The following is a 20350-nucleotide window of genomic DNA, read 5'->3' on the forward strand; positions in this document are numbered from 1 at the left end:
TGGATGGATGCTCATGATTAAGCCACTTAACTCCGACTCATTAATCAGACTGGCACAAGAAATCTCTACATGTTCCCATTTCTTTAATTGGTTGCATAAAATACTCCAAGATGCCACACAGTCTGACAGCAAAAGAAAGAAGATTATGAGCTCTCAGAAGCTGCTTCTCACCAAAGAACTTTTAAAATGCAGTAGATGATTAGGAAAGTTGAAAGTTGATGCATTTCTGTTTCTTTTTACTGATAAACTTGGTACTTAGTACTTTTAGAGGAAAAGTAGGTTGTCAAGTATGTAACATGTTTTCCATTTCTGACCTGGAGAGAAATCCATGATGCATGGGTAGAACTTGCAGACTATGAAGAATGATTCAAACCTGGCCTGGGATCAGAAACCCCGTCACTGTGGCAACAGCTGCATCACAGTTAAACCCTACAGTACAAGTTATGCTGTTATCTCAGCTTACTAGATCTAATCTTAACTTAATTTAATTTGACTTTAGTTTAAATGAACATAATTTAATGTTAGCTTTGCTTGGCTTTATTGGCTCTTACCAGCCACGCATTTTGGTATTTCTGCTTAAAGCTGCAGTATGTAACTTTTATCAAAAAAATATATGATTTGTACATATTTGTTAAAGCTGTCTTCATGTTTGAGACACATAATCTGTGAAAAGATCAATTTCCTCCACCTCCTCCCTGAGCTACTATTGCCATCTGAATCCACAGCTCTTGACCAAAAGCAACCAATCAGAGCCAGGAGGAGGGTCTTAGCTCTGCCAATCAAGCTCATGTACCCGCTGCTAAATGTGCTAATGACCGAGCAACAACTCACCATTACAGGAAAACCATTTATCTGCTGTCATCAGTGGCCATGCTAACCAGCCTGACAGCCTTACACAGGCCACTGATTGACAGCGTTAAGACCCACCCCCCAGCTCTGATTGGCTGTTCCACTGTAGCATGGGAGCACTTGGAGACAGCAGTCTTGCTCAGTCTTTTCACAGATCTGGTATCTGGTATCTGTCTCATACCAAACTGTCGTGACATAGTGATATTTTATATTTTATAATTTTTTTTTTTTTTTTTTACAAAATTCTGTCTAAAAACCGCCTCTTGTGGTATCCTGACTGGAATTGGTCACCTTGCTGTCGTTATGCTGCCCTACAGCTCCCAGTTAGAAACCTTAGGTAGGTGGAAGTTCTGTATTTGTGCGATTTTCCTTCTCTTTTTAACCAATGCACCTATTGGTGTTTAACTGGTCTCAAAAGAAGGTCAAAAACTAAATATTAAAAAGAATGCATAGAGGTGAGATAGGTATTTTTTTTTTTTCTTTCTTACCAAAGTTGTTAGCTGGACCCTGGAAAAGCAGCCAGAGGTTCAAAGAAGTATCTTGAAAGGTCTTCAGAAAAATTAACGATCATGAAAATCCAGCATGCTGAGAAGCAGATGGTGCTTTAAAACTTTTTCCCAGTAGCTTAACACTTTTTAACACCGTAATCGTGATCGTTTGTGGACTTGTTTGTTTAGGAACCGTTCACAGAGATTGTGAACTGTGAATTACTTAAGCTTTGGCTGACTGTAGGCTGATGTAAATTAAGTGTTGTAGCAGCAACACTGTGCTGGTCTCTAGAGAAGTGGTTGTTGACTGTGGTTTCTTTGCCAGCATAACCAGTGTGGCTGTTGGTAATGGGAGCTTTTCATTAGGCTAATGTGTCTCCTCACTTCCCTTACTCACATATCTTCTTTAAGTGTTTACTTCTTCGAGCAATTACCTCTACAGAATATAAATAATCTGCTTCTTTTCTCTGTAAAAGACTCGTTTGCTTCCTTCCCAGTGAGCATCTAAACGTTGTCTAAGTCGTTCAGAGACATTTTGGTTAAATTATGTTGTTTATATATTTTTTAAAGTGAACATTTCTCTTGTTGTCTTGGATTGGTTTTAGAAATCCATTAGATGTCTAAACACAGGCCATTTCGGCTGAGATATTGGAACTTGTCTGTTGCTAATTGTGTCCTCTATTCATTGAACTACATATGAAGCATAAATCGAAGACTGGTGATGAGTATCCCTGATGTTTTAGTTGTTATCACAAATACAACTAAAAATTAGTTCCTCATCAGACCAGGCATGTCAAGCTTGGTCACAGATGAGGTCTTGGAGAATCAAAAGTGCTGAATATTGTATTTCCCCCAAATTTATATCATTATGTATCATGCTGCAAAAACATGAAATTAGTTTATACTGCTAATTCAAACTATAGTGTCTGAGTTTTAGATCACATAGTCTGGCATTTTTTTTTATTTACAGACTTTTTAAAAGTCTAAGCTTAGACTACTTTTAGAGAAGGGAGCTTTGCTAAACCATTTGTCTAAATAATATCTGTGAATAGATGCATTTCTGATTCATGTCTAAACTACAAATCAGATTTGAGTGATTACATTTTTTTTAGTTCAGATGCAACATTTTCTGAATCATATCTGATATCCAAGATAAGATAAAAACAAGAGTTGGATGGTGCCAGTATATGCCAAATATGAAAAAGAAAGTGAGTCAAACAATCAGAAAATGAACCTTTTAAGCGCGTTACAGCCATATCAGATATTAAACCCTTGTGAACCTTCAGCTCTCCAAGTCAGAATTACATTTTTGGCAGGTACTCTGTTGGATTTTTACGACTTTGGATCTCAGAAATCCCATTGTCTGAGAAGGAATGCAACTGATATATGTTTTCATATATACGTTCAACAATAAATAAACATGTCTCTAAGGTTGCAATATATTAGTATTGTTAACATTAAAAAAAGTGCATTTAAAAAATATAAGACACATTCTTTCTAGCTTTAAATTAGGCATCTTATTCAAACCATTCATGTATAACTTTAAACATGGCTCTTTATGCTGGTGAGCATGTCAGAGTGAATTTAAACAATAGGTCTGGAACATCATAACCTGAAAAGCTTTAGCCTCTGAATGCTGCTCTACTGTTTCTAGGGGACACAGTTATACATTGTTGGACTTTAAATAACCTCCAAACCTCACAGGTCTATCACTAAACTACTAGCCTGACATTTTGGTTACCAGGTGCTCTTAGAAATCTGTGGTGGCTGCTTTTGTAAGACTGGTGAAGTAAAGTGAACAAGTACATTCATCGGAAACTTTGACAGGTGCAACTTTGAATGACAACAATTTCTACTCCTAGTAGACCAGTAATCTTGTAGGTGTGACAGTTTCTCTCTTTTACTTAAGTCTTTTACCTCTTTGCACGCTATGAATAGACTGCTGTGGGGAACGATGCTTACATTAGGCTGCCTCGTTGACTCACTGCAGAACTCCTTTTGCTTTAATTTTGCATTGGTAAAATTGGTTTGGTTTCCCTTTTAGTCTTTAAAATGAAAGCTATTTTGCATCATTCGCCATGTCAAAATTAATCAGAATAAGGTTTGTTTGTGCTTTCTGATGTGTCCTTTTGTGTGCCAGCTAGCCGAGTGACACGCGTTGTGGTTTCTCATTTTCGGCATGGCACGACGGCAAACCACACACACACTTCCGCTCTAAACTGATTGAGTTTGTGTGCTCTAGAAGTTCATCTACTGGGGGATTTCTCTTCAGTCAGAAGTCAAAATAGCCATTAAAAATGTTTGATTTAAATCTGTGGCATTTATGAGGCTATGAAGGCATGGCTCATTTAACCTCAAACACTATTAAAATGTTTCGCACATTGTGAGCTCTCACACACACGCAGTCTGTTTATTGAAGGACTCGGTGCACTGACAAAACGCTTGTCATGAATAAAGATGGTTTCCATGTTGACTCGTGGCAGCCAGGGAGTTTCTGCGGTGGTTGATTTATGTCGCAGGGTTTTTTCGCTTCTGTGTGCGTTACTTTGAAAACAGACAGCACACATTCAGTGTATTAAACCCGTCATATCTGAGAGGAACTATGTTTTTCCAGGCACTGCTGACAGAGTTTGATTGCATGTCACACTTATGTTTCTCGTAGCTCTGAAATCACAGTCAGAATACAGCCTGTAGGATAATGTGCACACTTGCAACACATTGTGTCGTGTGGTTTGAGTTTTGAGAGACAAACTCTGATGATTATGCTCCAGTTTTAGGGTGTGTGTTTTTGATTGCAGGTTGTAACAGACATTTTTTTTTTGTTTTGTTTTTGTTTTGTTTTTTCTTCTCCACAGGGTTTGCAGGTGAAAACTGATTACGTTCCTCTACTTCAGTCACTGGCCACATATGGATGGAGACTCACCTGCGTGCTGCCGACTCCTGTAATCAGGACTAACAGGTAATGACACTATTTTCAAGTGATTTTTGACCTCTACTGACATCTGTTGACAACCCTGAGAAGTGCAGGAGCGCTTAGGAAAGGATACTTGATGCTGCTTGGACAGATTTCATCATCACAAAAAGCTCAGTACTTTAGATGTATGCTCACTTAACATGTATTTGTTGTTGTTATGCTGTTGTTTTGCTTAGTTTTTTTTTAAAGCACCAGATGCTACATAAATAATAGCATAGTTGAAAAGGTAACTGACTTGAATAATTCAGGACAAAACAGTGAATTCCTGCGTAGCATGTATTTCATCTTCCACTTGACATTACCCAGTTTATTCTGTACGGAGTTAATGCAGACTAGTTTATTTATTTCAAACATGTTAGTAGTATAAAATCATGCACAAGAGTAAGGAATGCAAAAGACACAGTAATCTTAACATGGTTGAAAAATTTGGTTGCTAATCAAGCACAATGATGCCTCTGTTCTTGATTAGCACTAAATCACTAAAGCCGGTTTTAGTATTTTTGGCACTGTGGGAAATTGCCAATTCCTGCTAGAAAATGAAATCAGTACAGTTTTTCCCCTCTCTTTCTGCTCAGCTTCACAACTTCACAGCTTCCTGGTCAATTATATTTATACTGTCCACATAAAGTAAATCTACATAAAACATCAATTTCCACCCGCAACAACAATTAGCTCAGTCCCCAGTGCTAAAGGGGATCTGCAAGAACAAAAGGAAAGATGAAAACTGGGCTTTCTACTTCATGTGAAGCTATTTTTAAAACCAACTGGCAGTTTTTCAGTGAAAAACGAGACATATAATATATGCACAAGTCAAGTCTTCAGATGAATCTGACAGCCTTTCAGAGAAGTCAACCTGACTGTGTGTCAGTCTGGGCTGTGCAGCTACTGCAGCTGCCTGTGCACGTCTGTTGACAAGCAGCGGCTCTGTTCAGTGGAAAATCTGTTCGCAGAACTGTAACGGTTCCTCTGCAAAGCCTGCGCTGACTCATCACTCCCAGCTGCTATATGAGTGTACGTCCGCTTATGGTCAAAAGGCCTCGCTTGTCGTCAGACGCACAGTAAAGCCTCGCATTGACTCAGAATGGCGATGATTTAATGAAGCAGTCTGATATGCTCTGAAGACACTGCAGGGTACAAAGAACAAGCATAAAGTACACATGTAGTTTAAAGTTATAAAAACAGAGAATAATCATGCAGCAGAATAGAGTTACAGTGAAGCTGTACAATCAATAATAAATACAGTGCAATACGAAAAGTGTTGAATTGCACATAAATTGACTCAAGCCTTGAACAAACATTTGCTATCAAAAACGTTGGATATCATTTAGAAATAATTAACTAGACAGTAAAGCAAAAATCGTTTTTACAATTAGATAATTATTCTAAAAGAGATATTTCCTCATTTTCTTAATTTATGAGACAAGTAGGCAGCAACACATGAAGCTTCCGTTATAGTTACTGAAGATGAAATTGGTTTTATTGTTTTAGCACAGTTTGACCCAAATGCATAATAATAATAACAGACGATGCTTTTCAAAGGCATTTATAACCCTTAACCTTTTCCACATTAATCTTAGCTGATTTATCACTGCCATAAACTTGAATGTACTTTATTAGGATTTTATGTTGTAGACAATGTCATCTTCCACTTGACATTCCCCAGTTTATTCTGTATGGAGTTCATGCAGACCAGTTTAAATAATTGTTAAGTGGAAGAACCATAGTGCATGGTATCCAACATTTTAAAAAAATAAAAAACTGAAAAATGTGGTGTGGCATGCAGGGGTGGAAAACGTCAGTTAACTTACAGCATCATGGAGACCGAGGAATGCAGCAGACGTGTCAGAGATAACGTTGTGTAGAAGTTTAAATCAGGGCTAGGTTCTAAAATAATATATCAAGCATTGGACATTTTAAGGAGCATCATCTGAAAATAAGCGCATACACATCTGTTAACCTGCCACCACATGGCCATCCACTTAAAGTGACAGGCTGCGCAAAGAGAGCATTAATCAGAGATGGTAAGACGAATCGAGCTGCAGAGGAGTACTAGAAGGAAAGAGATTGCATAAAAGTTGAGACTAGCCCGGAGGTTTGCCTTCGAGGAGGAAAGCAACCATAAACATACAACCAGGCTGGAAAGGGAACAGCTTAGATCAAAGCCTGGAAGCATAAATTTAGTCGAGAATCTGAGAAAACACTTGAAAAGTGATACTCAAACCATCTTAGCTGATTTTTAATGAAAATTTACTAGAACAGCTCAAAAAAGTTTACACTTTAACTGCTGCAGAAACAGCTCAGAAGTCAAACCTGCTCTAAACTTTCAACCCTGAGACATTTGTTTCCTTTGAAAGGCAGATTTTACCTGTGGTTGTCAGACACGGTTAATGTCATCGTATTAATGAGTAAATGTGGAAGCTCCGTGAAACCAATCTGCAACAAATTAATGGTCGCTGAAAGTCGCCTCTTAAATAAAGAGTAAGGAACAAAAAGGCACTTCATCCTTCAGTTTTCAGCAAATAACCCTTTGAGATTCATCTTGTTGGAGCGTAAATCCACATGTTCTGTCAACTGTCAAACTGTTTCTCACAGATTTAACTAAAGAAATGTGAATACATCATGTCTTTGTGCCTAAGATTAAAATTGTATACAGATCTTAAGTCATCTGCAATGTGTCGACACACAACATGGGTCATCCCAAGCAAACAGTAAGGCAGTTGACTAAAATAAGTGAAAAAATATCTCTAAAAGTTATTTTGAAACTACCCAAAATAATGGTTTCATTTGGTCTTCACATTAAAGACAGACATTGGCTTTAACTTTTCAAATGTGACCCCTTTTTATACTATGATTTTACAAGACATCATTTTTACACAGGTCCTGACAAAAAGTAGCTGTTTTTCCAATTATTGTTACTGTATTTTGTCTATGCGCAATCAGAACTGTTAGCCATGACGAAGTAGTTAAGCTTTGTGACAGGCAGTGTTTCCATCAGCGCTGTGACGGATTATTTGCCCAACCTTCTGCTCAGCTCCTCATGTTCACTGCTCTTTTAGAGCACAACTGATTAATTGCCTCTTTATTTTCATCTTTTGTTTTTATTTTCCCCCAAAAACCCCTTGTCTCATCTTTCTGAAAACGCCTCAACACAAAAGCACAACACGGTTAATTAATCACACTCGGCCTAGATACAGAACAAGATGGAGCTCGTTTCTCTCAGCGCCTAAAAGAAAGTATTCTGCTCGCTGAAGTAATGCTTGATGATCGCTTTCAGATTAGCAACAGTCATTACACTTGTTTTTGAAGCGACTTCTTCATTTTTAACAAGTAAATGTGCGTGCAGCTTGTTGTCTTAGAGGCTTCCAGGGCTGCACTTCATCTGGAGGGGGTCGGATGAGTGTCAGTGATCTCAGCGGTGGCTGAAATTAATGCAAAAGTGGAGCTCAGCGGCTTCTCCACACAACATTAATTCTTGTAGCAGGCGTTCATGTTCACCATACTCAATTAATGTAGATGGTAATTACATTTTGGAACCATTAACTAAAGTTAATGTGAATTTCTCTGCATTGCAAAGGACCAGAAAACAACAAAGAATAAGAAAGTTGACACAAAGGTAATATTTTAATGACAAAGCGTTATCTAAGGTTTGGGATCAAAGCCAAGTCATACCTGCAACTTGATTCACCTGACAAGCTCTTACCTCATCTCATCCTCCCTGCTCAGTTTCTTAAAACTTCATCTTCATCATCAACTACATTCAAAACTCACTTTTTTCAGACCTTTTTTACGTTTCTCCTTCTTTTCATCCCTTTATTCCTCTGAGTCCTCATCTGGTTACATAATCATTATTCCCCACTCGTCTTTCTCTCACTTCTTTCTCATTGTTTTCCCTACATAGATGTAAAAAGTAGATCCACCCTCAGCATCCATGCTCTTCGTCCCTATTTATAACCTTGTGCTTTACAATCAGAAGAGGAAACTCAGTGTGGAAGTGCAGTGTTTTGGAAATGGGCTTTTCCCAACCAACTCCGTACATCGTGAAGTGGATGAAAATGACGAGGGGGAGGTCATGAGATGAGAGGATGTCCAGTTGAGGGTAAATTGTGGTGGAGTCGAAGGAACATGATGGAGTGATAACCAGATGAACTGGGTAGAAGTAGACTGCTGGGTAATTAGAGGCATGACTGAGGTGTGGCGCTGCTCATAAACCAAAGTTAACATATCCACTATATTTGTCTGTTTTTCCTCAACCCCTACACTGTTTTTACCTCAGGTTCTCTTTTGAACACTCTTGAATTTGTCAAGTCTTTTGTCTGCTGTCACAGAAACCCCAACTACTAATCTCCTCCTTCCTAACCAACAATCAAGAGACTTCACAGAGGAGCTTCAAGCTACATCTGTACCTTCATTTATCCATCCATTGTTGCCAATCTCCAGCAGTCATTGGATGAGAGGCACAGTACATCCTGGACAGGTTACCAGTCCATCAGTTATGCCTCATCCTCGTCTGTTTTGTTGAAAAATGTAATTTACCTTATCACTGTGCAACCCTTCCCCATAAACTGGAATAAAAATGTTTTTTTTTACCTTAATGGGTGAAATATCTTCTGAACAGGAAGTTTGCTTCAAGTGCTTTTTTAAAAAAATGTTTATTGGGTTTGTTATGTTCTTTCGTCTGTAACAAATTAAGCTATCAACAGTTACATTTACAACACAAAAACAGCCTCAGGCTGCCTCTGTTCTGCACAACATGAAGATGTAGCAGAGCAGCTGACGCTGGCAGCCAAGAGTAGGTTCAGTGAGGGCCTGTAATTTCTTAAGACATCTCACTCCTTTCTAGTTTAATGGCCTGGGGGCTTTTTGCCCGTTAGTTATCAGCTTTGATTCACCGCAAAGTCATCCAGCATCCTTGACAGCCCAGAAAATAGTTTATGGATAAACGGTGGAAGGAAGGAGGTAATGGAAAAAGGGCTTTGGATGGTTTAGATAGTGAGCCCTCTGTGAGTCCATTTCATGTTGAGAGAGGGAAGATTTGTCGCAGGTTTTGAAGGGATCTGCAGCAATCGTAAAACCTGCCATCTTTCATACAGTGCAATGATCAGCAGCCATCTTGGTTTTAGAAATGATCCCTCACTTGGTACATTACCATGAAAAAGTATAAGCCTCCTTATAGGTTATTTCAGCTTTTACATTTTTGGTGCATACATAAATAAGGCTGTGGGGAGGTTTGAGACAAATTTGCAAAAATAATCTACAAAGGGACAAATAGAAACTGTCAGGAAACATGAGACAGGCTAAAAAGATCCCCAAACATCTAGAGATTATGAACTGAGAAGAGCTACAAATTCATCTCCAAGGCTCTGTGACACATTATCCACAAGCTGATAAAACGTAAAGCAGTGACAAACCGTTCCAGCAGATTACAAGTCGACCAGAATTCATCCAAAAGCTCATTAACCACTCATTTACAATGGTTAACAACAATGCCATAGCAACATCCAAAGGTCTACAAATAGGTTTTAATTATTTCTACTAAGGTCAGAGGTCGAGATTCAACAAGAAGGAGACTAAACAGAGAATCCCAAAGCACAAACGTCTGGTGACCAAAGAGAAAACAAAAATCTAACTTTTTTTTCTGCAACACATTTGGCAAAAAACGATTTGTTGTATAAATGAACTAGAAATGTTTTCTCTACCAGAAAATGATAAAAGGGAATGTTCACACATCAGTTTATAATCTGTAGCTTATGAAGCAGGAAAACATTCTAAAGTATTTCAGCAAATTCACCTCTGAATGGATAAAAAAGTGAAAGGTTTTGGAGTTTGGACTTGAATCTCAATGAAGTGCTGTGGCAAGTTATTAAAAGAAATATAAATGCACAAAACCCTGTGATGAATTTAACAATTCTGCAAGGAAGAGTGGATGAAAATCTCTACACAGTGATGTAAAAACTTAACTCCTGTTAAACCAAAAGCTTGACGCTTTTTTACAGCTGCAAATCAGGTAAAGTTGGATTGGATAACTCATTTACACCAGCCTGTTCCCTTTTGCCTAGAAAGTCCAGTTTGTTTTGTGAGGTGTGAATGCACAATCAAACTCTGTTTTGTGCCTGAAAACCCAGGTCTTGGTTCGGTTGAAGTGAACTCTAGTGCGGTCTGAATGCTTATGTGAATGCAAGCGGATCAGAGACCGCTCCAAAAGCTGGTCGTGGACTACGGCCCAGGGCATTCTAGTTAAATACAACCAAAATAAATGAGAGAAATGGCACAAATGAAAAATTGTAGGAAAAATCCTACAACCTGTGTAATCTGACGCTGCTATATTTTTTTTTTTTTTTACATTTTGGAAAGAAGGAATATGCACTCAGTGTCTTCTGCAGATGTTTTCATGTCATTTCTTCTTGGTGCAGGACCATCGACAGGGTGAATAGGTTCTTTAAAGGGTTTGGTTTATTTGACACAGTGTAGTGTGAAAGTGAATTGCTGCAGCTAACAATTTAAAAAGAAAATGAGCAATTTTAGTCCTAAATTGAACTGAGTCTACCGTACTATCACGGGTGAAAACATCCTTATTGTCCTTACAAAACAAAATTAGTTTTTGGAAGATGAATTTAATATGAAGTCAGGCTATCTTTGTTTGCTATTGAAAGCATTGTGTTGATATAAAACACAAGTGTGACAAAAAGAGATAAGCATAGTAGCACATGCCAAAATAATAAACAATGATGCTGTCACAAATTAGAATAACTTTGAAGGCAAAGGTTTAAACTTCAGCTGGCAGTTACTTTTAGAGCACAAATTTGGCAAACAAAAGGACTAAACCTGACAGGGACGATCCAGCAGAAGGGCGAGGATGAGTGTGAGAGACGAAGAAAGCCCACTCAATAATAAAATCTGCATTTTCTGCCATGATTAATCTGTCAGCAGGAGTACTAGTGAAGATTATCCCTCTCAGAATGCAGGACTGTGACAGGAAAAGAGGGTGGAGGATTACATTTTGGGGAAACAACAAAGAGAAGAAGATGCTCAGAAGTTGCTCTCTCCACTTTCATCCATTAAAACATGAAGTACAATAAAGGGTGGAAGTGACACTGACGGATGACAGTGGTGAAGAGGTTGAGCTACAAATCTGAGCATTTTGTCTTTAATGTGTCAGATGAAAGGGTGAAGCATGAGCAGCCAATTGACTATGTTGATAGATGGCCAACGTGTGTTATCACTGGACCACATTCATCTTGGAGGCTTAGAAAAACATTTTTAAGAACAAAACAACAATAAATTACACAGAGTCCGACAAAACATGCTGATTTACGATTTAAAAAACGTAAATCAGTCAGAATGTGTTTGAAGAACAGCACTGATTGTTTCTAACATTTCCTTCCATCTCTCTTTTCTTTCTTCTTGTCTACGTCTTTCAGTGACGGGAGTCTGTCCACCAAGCAGATCGTTTTCCTGCAGAGACCGGTCGTTAGCCGGAAGAAGAGGGAATCCAAGGTACAACATCTCTGACTTTTCTGTGTATTTGTAAGATTTCTGCAATCCTTATGATCAAAACAACCATCCTTTCCTTTCATCTTTCCTCTTTAATTTAAACTGATTTGATTAGTTTAGAGAGACGGCTAAACGTTTGTCTTAAGTGGAGTTGTTCTACTGCCTTATTGAAATCCAAGTTTTAATCAAACCAGATGTGAAGATAAGCCAGCATCCTTACTGTTGACATTCAACTCACTGACCAAATGTAGGGCTAAGCACCTAGATGAAAAACGTCTGATTTCTCTGAGGTTTGCAAACCAATGGCAGGTATGTGAGAGATTTGATTTGTAAGGAGCAAACACACACGGAACACACAAGTAGTGACGTTACTTTTACAGTCTTTATGAAAATTGAAAGGGGCTGGATTGTTTGTTTTCATGAGGGTTCAGAACTTTCCACTCGTTTGCATGTGGAGCAACCAGATAACACAGTGATGCAAGAAGAAATTTCAGCAAAACATTTCTCAACCCAGAGGGCACCAATGGAGGACTGTCATGTTGTGATGAAACCTCCCAAAAGACAGAGGAAAGACATCCAGTCGTTCTGATGTTGTATATAGATGAACTGAAATTGCTCTTAGGATCGTGTGCGAGTTGCTTTAGGGGCAATATGAACAAAACTCAAAGCAAAGTGAATTCCTTTTTCACACTTTTCCTCTTTGGAGCAAAATTAGTCTAGAAAAGACCCACAAAGTCTTTTTGAGATTAGTTTAGCAACATGTAACAAGATTTGTAAGGGTGCAACATAATTCACAAATGTGACCGAACGACCTGTTACTGCTGCACCAAGCCGTCAACTCTGTTACCAATCGACCCACTGAAATACAGTCACATGAACTTGTCACCACTCTATTTGGGTACTTAACTCTTTCTGTCAGTGACTCTATAACTATTGTTTATGTTTTGGTAGATTTAGCCAAGGCTGTGAAGCGTCATCCCAGAGGGCGTTAACAGCCACATCTGGCTCTGAAACTACAGATTTCAGACCTCGCTCCGGCTAAAGGCTCCACCACTAGTCCTCCTGTTCATTATTCACCATCTAAAACCAACATCACTTCTTTCCAGCTTCAGCACTGCAGCTGTTTTGGATTTATGTACATAAACATACACAGTGTGAACAAATTTAAACCAGCATGTTTTTGTTTCAGATGTGAGGAATGCTCCAGCAGCTGACAAATGTGTTATTTTGATAACCATTTGGTGTTAACGCTCTTCTGCAGACCCCAAACAGCTGTGATAACATCTGAAGCTTACCTGTTTCTGCAGTGAAATGAATTTGTGTTGATTTTTTTTCTCTGGGTTTAGTCTAACCATATCTCACAAACACTTTGGATCTAAAACCTGTAAAATAGTTGTAGTTAATGTTTTTTTGTGTGTGTTTTGTTTTAACCTATTGCTTAATCTGTCTTTCTGACATTCCTCCATGTTGCGATTGTTACAGTCATGTGAAAATATAGGACATGCTAGGAAACACATTTGAGTGTGGGGATATTTATTGTCTATTTTAATAAAAATCCAATCCAACTTGAAACTTTTGTTAAATGTAATTTAAAATTAACTGTTTCTAGTGAGTAATAAATTAGGGCACCCTGACATTAATTCCTACTTTTGATAGTCACACCCAGGTGTCTTGTTTCAGATGCACATTTTAGAAAATCATTACTAGAAGTATTGAAGTATATTTTTGCTGTTTAAAACTCTCACATTTAATTTGTTGTTTTCCTGACGGCTAACGTAAGAGTTAGCATCACTATAACGTGGAAAGAGATGTCTCAGGCCTTCAAAAAGGAGATTGTAGGAGCTTATGAGCCTGGTAGGGGATTTACAGAGGTCTCAAAAGAATTTGAAATCAGCTAATTCACTGCGAGGACATTCAAGACGGCTGCCGGCATGTCTAGGTCTGTTCGTCTAAGCAAGTTCCACCTGAAAGCAACCACAAGATCCTTAAAAAAAATGCACGTAATGTCAGAAAACCACTGCAAAAGTTTAACTTTCCTAGGAGGTTTGCCTTTGAACTCTCAGAGAAAACACAAAGGCCAGATTGAAGTTTGCCACAAAGAATGTAGCCTGATAAAACCGTCTCACTCAAGTTAAAGAGAGTAAGACCAGCCATTAGAGATACTGTCCTCTTTTTCCAATAGAAAATAAATACTAAAAATAAATATTCAGGTTACTTTTTCATTGTTTAAATAAAATTGAATTATTTTCTTTTCCAGAGAGATACACAAAATAAGATTAGGCATTTCTTAATAAAGAACCTCATATGAATTGGCATGTGCAACATTTTCGCATAACTGTATGCAACCAGATATATTTTCATCTGCTTGTTTGTTCAGATGGATGTTCTCAAGGCCACCAATAATCAGCCGACACCCACCATGGCCTCAATTTCCTGCTCCGTTTTGTTTAAATTACTAAGTTATTCCATCTCAGTATTAGATCTGCTGTGGTCCGTTCTTAATTAAGTCTGTGTGTACTGCTCCGTGGATGGGAATATTGTCTAACTATCATGCCATAAATGTTTCAGAAACTAATCTTCAAGGCCCGAAGCAAGTCCAACAAAAACTGCATCAAGGATGTGGCGAAGAACAAGAAGAAAAAGACAATAATTGAGAAGGATTCTGAGGATCTGAAGATCGCTGATGACGGAGAGAAAGTTGGAAAAGAGGAAAAGACTGTGACTGGAAGCACAAACACAGCACAGGTAGAGGCAGCAGGCGAATCCAAGAAGGAGAGGAAGATAAGGTGTGAGGAAGATAAAAAGGCTGATGCAGGGATGGTGATCAGCATCGAGAAAGTCACACGGAAAGATGAACCAGACAAAAGTGAAGACAAAGTAGCAGAAAACTGCACCGAGGAGACGGAAAGCAAAGCTCCAGATGGAGAGAGATCAGAAGAAAATGGAGAGCCATCGGGAAAGGAGGAGGTCGAGGAGGTCAATGAAACAGTTGTGACTGTAGAGACTCAGAGTGAGACCAAAGAAAAGGAGCTGGAGGGCACTCCGAAAGCTGAGTCCGTGATAGAAAATGGGATAGAGACAGATGAAGAGAAATATGACAGTGAAGCGAATGAAATCAAAACAGGGGAACCAGTGGAGGTTATCGCAAAGGAGACTGTGGCAGATCCAGCAACCACAGACCCAAGCCCAGTGGAGGCTCAGGAGTAGCACCATGCAAGTCGAGCTTTTCCCCCATCATACCTCTTACATTCCCTCTCTTAAAAACTGATTCCTGAATCCAAATTGAAGTGGGGGGGGGGAAAGGTTGCTCCGCTCTGCTGCAGCATCCTCCAAACCCCCCATCTCACATGCGATTCCCCCAAAACCTGCAACAGTGTAGCTAAACAAAAGAAGACCGTGACATCAGTTCTATTGTATAACCACAAATACTGAATGTATTTAACAACAGGGGATGCTTCTGCAGGCAGGTCCATGTGGAGTCCAAACACTGAATGGAGGAAGGCAGAGAGATGAAAAACCTCAAAAAGACTTGGTCACGGTTCCAGAGCTGCTTTGTTCACTAAACACTCACTGTTCACTATAGACGGCATAAGCTTTAGGTTTAGCTAGTAAACAGTCACTGCAGCTTACTAGCTTTACCTGAAGGTTTTAAAAACATGAAATATATATAAAACAAAAATATTTGGATGAACTTGGAAATTTAGATAGCAAGCTAGACACCATTTTATGATGCTCATCTGAGATTTATTTTTAAGTTTTCTCTATTTTTATTTTGTTTTTAACCAACATCAGGTTGCTCCAACTTGATCCACTTTCATTAACCCTTATGAAAGAGCTAATTACAATATCGTTTCATATTAATAATTAGAGAAAATGACTTCTTTTGCTATATGACTTTTTAGTGTGACCAAGTCTTCTGTTTGTGTCAGTTCTTCGTAAGGAAATCACCACCTTTTAGTTTACGAAGTTTGCTCTAAAATATCTCTAAAAGAAGATATTTTAAAGAGAGGAGAATTCCCATAAAATGTTCTTGCAGGTCATTCCTTGTTTCATTCTGATCCAGGATGCAGAGGAAATTTACAGGAGAGCGCTGTTAGAGGTGATGGGAAAGGCATTTGTTGCGACAGGCAATCCAAAGCAGGCCGTGGAGATCATTGTTTACGCTGAGCTCTAAGCCGTCAAGTGCTTCAAAGAGAGCCGATAATCACTCTTTGGTATGATGTGCTAAGCTTACCTTGCATACAGAATGTTCCCAATAATATTCCCAAGCCCAGCCAGACAAGAAAGTGAAATTCAGCTGAATGTTCGCGCCTCAAGGACAGGATCAGTAGATAGGTTTCCTCTGTTAGCTTTACATACAGGTGAGAGGATTTCTGCATGAAATGTGTAGTCGGTGGGGATTGCTCTTGTTCTGTACTGAAGCCAGAAGTGAGAGGTCTGAAGGAGAAAAGTCAGATAAGAAAGAGGTTGTAGTGGAAAAAGGGAATAGAGAAGAAATAAAGAAGGACCAGTGAGCGTGAAAGACTCAAATAACGGAAACGAATTGGTTCGTTTAAAGCAACGGTCGTTTGTAACCCCAGCATTTCCTGCAGAGGTTTCTTTCGCTGCTTTCCCTCCATCTCTTTACGCACCTCTTACTGGACACAGTGTCTGACATTAACTGAGTCATAATGCGCCGTATCGCGGCTCTGCTGTGGCTTTCCATTTTAGAGCTGGAACAAGAGGGAGGGAGGAGGCGACGTTTACAGAGCGGGGCTCTGTGGATCACTAATGGATTTTGTCAGTGGGGGATCTGTCAGTAATCATGCATTTATAATGGGGGGGTCATTTGTTGGGGGGAGTTATTAACAACAAAACACCTCAACATGTCAAGTTTCACGTTTAAAAAGGATGTCATGGGGATCCGTTTGCACCGGAGAGGACAAGCTTGATTTAAAATTACTTGCACCTCATCGTAAAACCTGTTTTGTAAACTGTTGGCGTTTGGCTGATTAAAAAGTACCTGCTGTCCTCGTATAATTTGTCACAATTATCTTTTTTTTTTTGTGTTGTGATAATTAATGATATGTGGTTGCGAAAAGTATTTCTTCTCTGGAGAAGAAGCTCCACGATTTCAAGTGCTCTCCTGCCTCCGGTGAGGTTCCTTTAAATGTAAAATGGAAAATGTTTTTGTGTAGAGTAGAATATAAAACTGTGACCAGTTTAGCCTTATTACTATACTGTTAATGGCCCAGAATCTGCTATTAGAAATGTTTTTAGCGGCATATTGGTGATTTCAGTGTTATATGTTTGTTATAGTCAAACAGCAAAGTTTTGCTCCGGTTGGTGTTTTGAGGATATTGTTCCTGGAGTTAAGAGTGACGGGATGAAGATGTTTATCCATATGAAGGTATTACATTTTGTATTATTTTTCTGACATGTTCTTGATTGTGAATGTCTGGTTTTCAAGTAAAAACAAAAAGGCTTTATGCTGCCACTGCTTGTTCTGCTAAAGCTTGCAAAAAATGCATTGCTGACCGGTGCTTTGAGCTACCTCCTCAGGGCCGATGTTGGCTTTCAGCTTTGGGGTCGCTGCAAGGGCGACCTCTTGAAACATATGCTCCCTCTCCTCTACTGCTCCAGTATGACTATGAGCATGAGGTCATCTCTAATGGCAGCCAAGGTCAAAGGTTTCTGAGTGAGAATGGATTTTTCTCAGCTGTACAAACAGGAGATTGCATGAGCACACCGTGACATATTTATTTAAAGTGCTTTGTATCTTTTTTTTTTTTTTTAACAGATTGAGATTTCATAGACACTCCTGAGTTCATTTAGTCGGAACGTGACCAGCATGAAATAACATGCTAATTCATGTTGTTCAACGAACTGCTCCGACCTATTCTTTTATTAATATACTCATTTGTTATGAATTAGTATAATCAAAAGAATTTGAGCTGTTCTTATCTTCTGTAAGTTTCAGTCGAATGTAATTTAATTGATAAATTAGGATATTGAAAGCTAATCAGAATCTCATGTAGATGATGATATATGTTTCTGCTCACCTTGATAATTACGACTTGCATCACAAACAATAAAATACTCTACAAAACAAATACAAATAAGATTTCTAATACCATCATAACCATGTCCATGCATGTGCAGTCAATACTTGGTTGGGGCTCATTTTACCTGAATTCATGCATTAAAGGGGACATATGCAAAATTTCCATTTTGTAAGTTTTCACACTTCTATTTGGGTCTCTGCCCCTTCTAAAATTAGTCTTAAAGCTTAAGCAAATTTTTTGTAGTCCCAATTTGCGCTATTTAATTGACTGTCTCCTGGTAAGTGAGCAGTCTTCCCTGTGATTATCTAGGCCATAGCATGCCAATAATATAATACTTTAGATATGTCAAACTCCAGTTATTGAGGCCTGTGTAGATGTTGCAACACATAAATCAAATAATTCAATTATTGGTGGAAGTCTGTACAACCTGAACACATGATGGAGATTTGATTCAGGTGTCCCAGACAGGGACACATCTAAACGTTACAGGACACCAGCCCTCATGGACTGGAGTTAGCTTCAAGCTATAATCTTTAAAAGAGAAAGTAATAAGTGCTTGGAATATATTACTCTTTGTGTAATGAATGTATTCATGAGTTTTAATACTTGATATTGTTGAGATTTAAACTGTTGTGAGTCAATGTGGGTGCTCCTGCTTTCTTCTTCTTATGCGTCTGCTGTAAAATCTGAAAAGTATGACTTGAGCGTTCCCATTGGGGTTTTTCTACGCATACAGTATATTCCACAACCGAAGCATAGTCTGGAGAACAGATTAGATATTCAGGTAAGCCTGGGTGACCTGATTGTTTTTTATTCCGGCCCAACAGCATGGACAAGAGAAACTTTGACAGAGGACCTGACCCTGTTTCCGCTTGTCCTCTACCTGAGCCCTGCAGGGTTCCGTTTCCTCAATAAGCACTTACTATTTAGGTTGCTGTGTAGTCTAACCTCTAGCATGAATATGCTCAAGGGAGTGTGAGTAATTGGGGTTTTTCTTCTATTATTTTTGCCTGCTGTTAATGTTAACACAGACAGGGAGACAAAAAGCAAGGCAGAACCTGACATTTAATCAGCTAAACGATGCTGAACCATGTTAACTCTGCCATGTGTGAAAAGGAGGGGACCTTTGACTAATGTTAGACTCAAATATACATCTGTGCTCCCCTCCATTTATAGTATCTGTGAGAAATATATAGCTTGCTGTCTTATATCAGCATAAATGTCTCTGAGCCTGAGTAGTGGCGCTGGTGCAATCGCTCTTGGTAATGCTATAAAAAAACGCAATGGTTCATTTCCTGTGTGCTACAATGATGTGAAACGGACAAAATAGAAGCGACAGAACATAACACAATAGGATGCAGTCACTTTTTTTCCCCTGTGTTGTCACTTTAGCTTTGCTCACAGCCTCTGGAAAATGTATTGTTAGATTTTCTTTCTCTCTGATGTATTTTTTTAACACCTCAACTGCCATCTTGAATGTTAAGTATCTTCGATCATGTGCCGATGTCACTTGCATTGATGTAGAAAAAGTATTCTTTATCTTTCCTATTCTGAGTATGTCAACATTCCTACTGTACCTGGCATCTGTACAATTTGTATATTATAAAATGATTTATATTTAATGTGTACATGTGTCCTTGTCTTTTTTTTTTTTTGTCAATATTCAAAGTTCAGCTTTTGTGTTGTTTAGGTTTTTCAAACAGGAAGGAGACAAAAAAATGAAGCTCAACTTTTCGATCATGTGATCAGAGTCTTGTTCACCATTAACATGTTGAAACACTGGCTTCCCTTGGATACAGACTGTGCCCTTTGTTGTATGGTTGTGAACAACTTGACATTAGAAATAAACTGAAAAAAGTACAAATTTAGTATTTCATTCAACTAGAAAAGAAAATGGTTAATGTATTGCTAAAGTTCAGAATCTGCAGATTTTACTTCCTTTTTACAGAAATCTTCTTCTTGCAAAAAGTCTGAAACTGAAACTAGATCTGACTTCCCAAGGATGTTTTTTTTATCTGGCAAAGTTGTGGCTGAAAAATGTGTATTCGTTGGTGACGACTAGAACAGAGCTCTGGTTGATCTGAAAAGTATATTAATTTCCTCTGAATTTAATTATCCTCAATATGATAAAGCACTTTGAATTGACTTTTTGCTGAAGTGTGCAATATAAATAAACTTACCTTTTCTTTCCTGGATCAACTGATTAGCATTTGAAAATACTAGGAAAAGAACTTTGAGTGATTTAGTTGAACAAACCACCAGAATTGGTTAATGCTACATACATTTCAAATGGATTCACTTTGTTTGTATATTCGACACATTTTGTTATTTAATCAACTGTGCAGGTTGAATAATTATCGACACACTACCTTTATAAGGCAATGGAGAGGAAACAATCTTGATTAAAAATTGGGTATATATTACATAGGTAGTTTATTAAACTGTGGGGTATTATAATTCATTTCATTAACTCAATCTTAGCATGGCACAAAGCACTGTAGAGA

The 20350-nt window shown here is 38.5% G+C and overlaps 1 protein-coding gene across 1 annotated transcript in view; it reads left to right on the top strand.

Annotated features, from left to right (window-relative positions):
- Positions 1–19472, top strand: part of LOC103146694 (raftlin-like) — a 90965-nt gene extending 71493 nt beyond the window's left edge. Inside the window, exons 7-9 of the mRNA XM_016677820.1 lie at positions 4193–4296; positions 11730–11805; positions 14371–19472. Coding sequence (XP_016533306.1) covers positions 4193–4296; positions 11730–11805; positions 14371–15009 — 819 coding nt within the window. The 3' untranslated portion in view covers positions 15010–19472. The remainder of the gene's footprint in view (positions 1–4192; positions 4297–11729; positions 11806–14370) is intronic.
- Positions 19473–20350: the final 878 nt, after the last annotated feature.

This window comes from Poecilia formosa, unplaced genomic scaffold, assembly GCF_000485575.1.
Source record: "Poecilia formosa unplaced genomic scaffold, Poecilia_formosa-5.1.2 Scaffold166, whole genome shotgun sequence".
NCBI classification, from domain to species: domain Eukaryota; kingdom Metazoa; phylum Chordata; class Actinopteri; order Cyprinodontiformes; family Poeciliidae; genus Poecilia; species Poecilia formosa.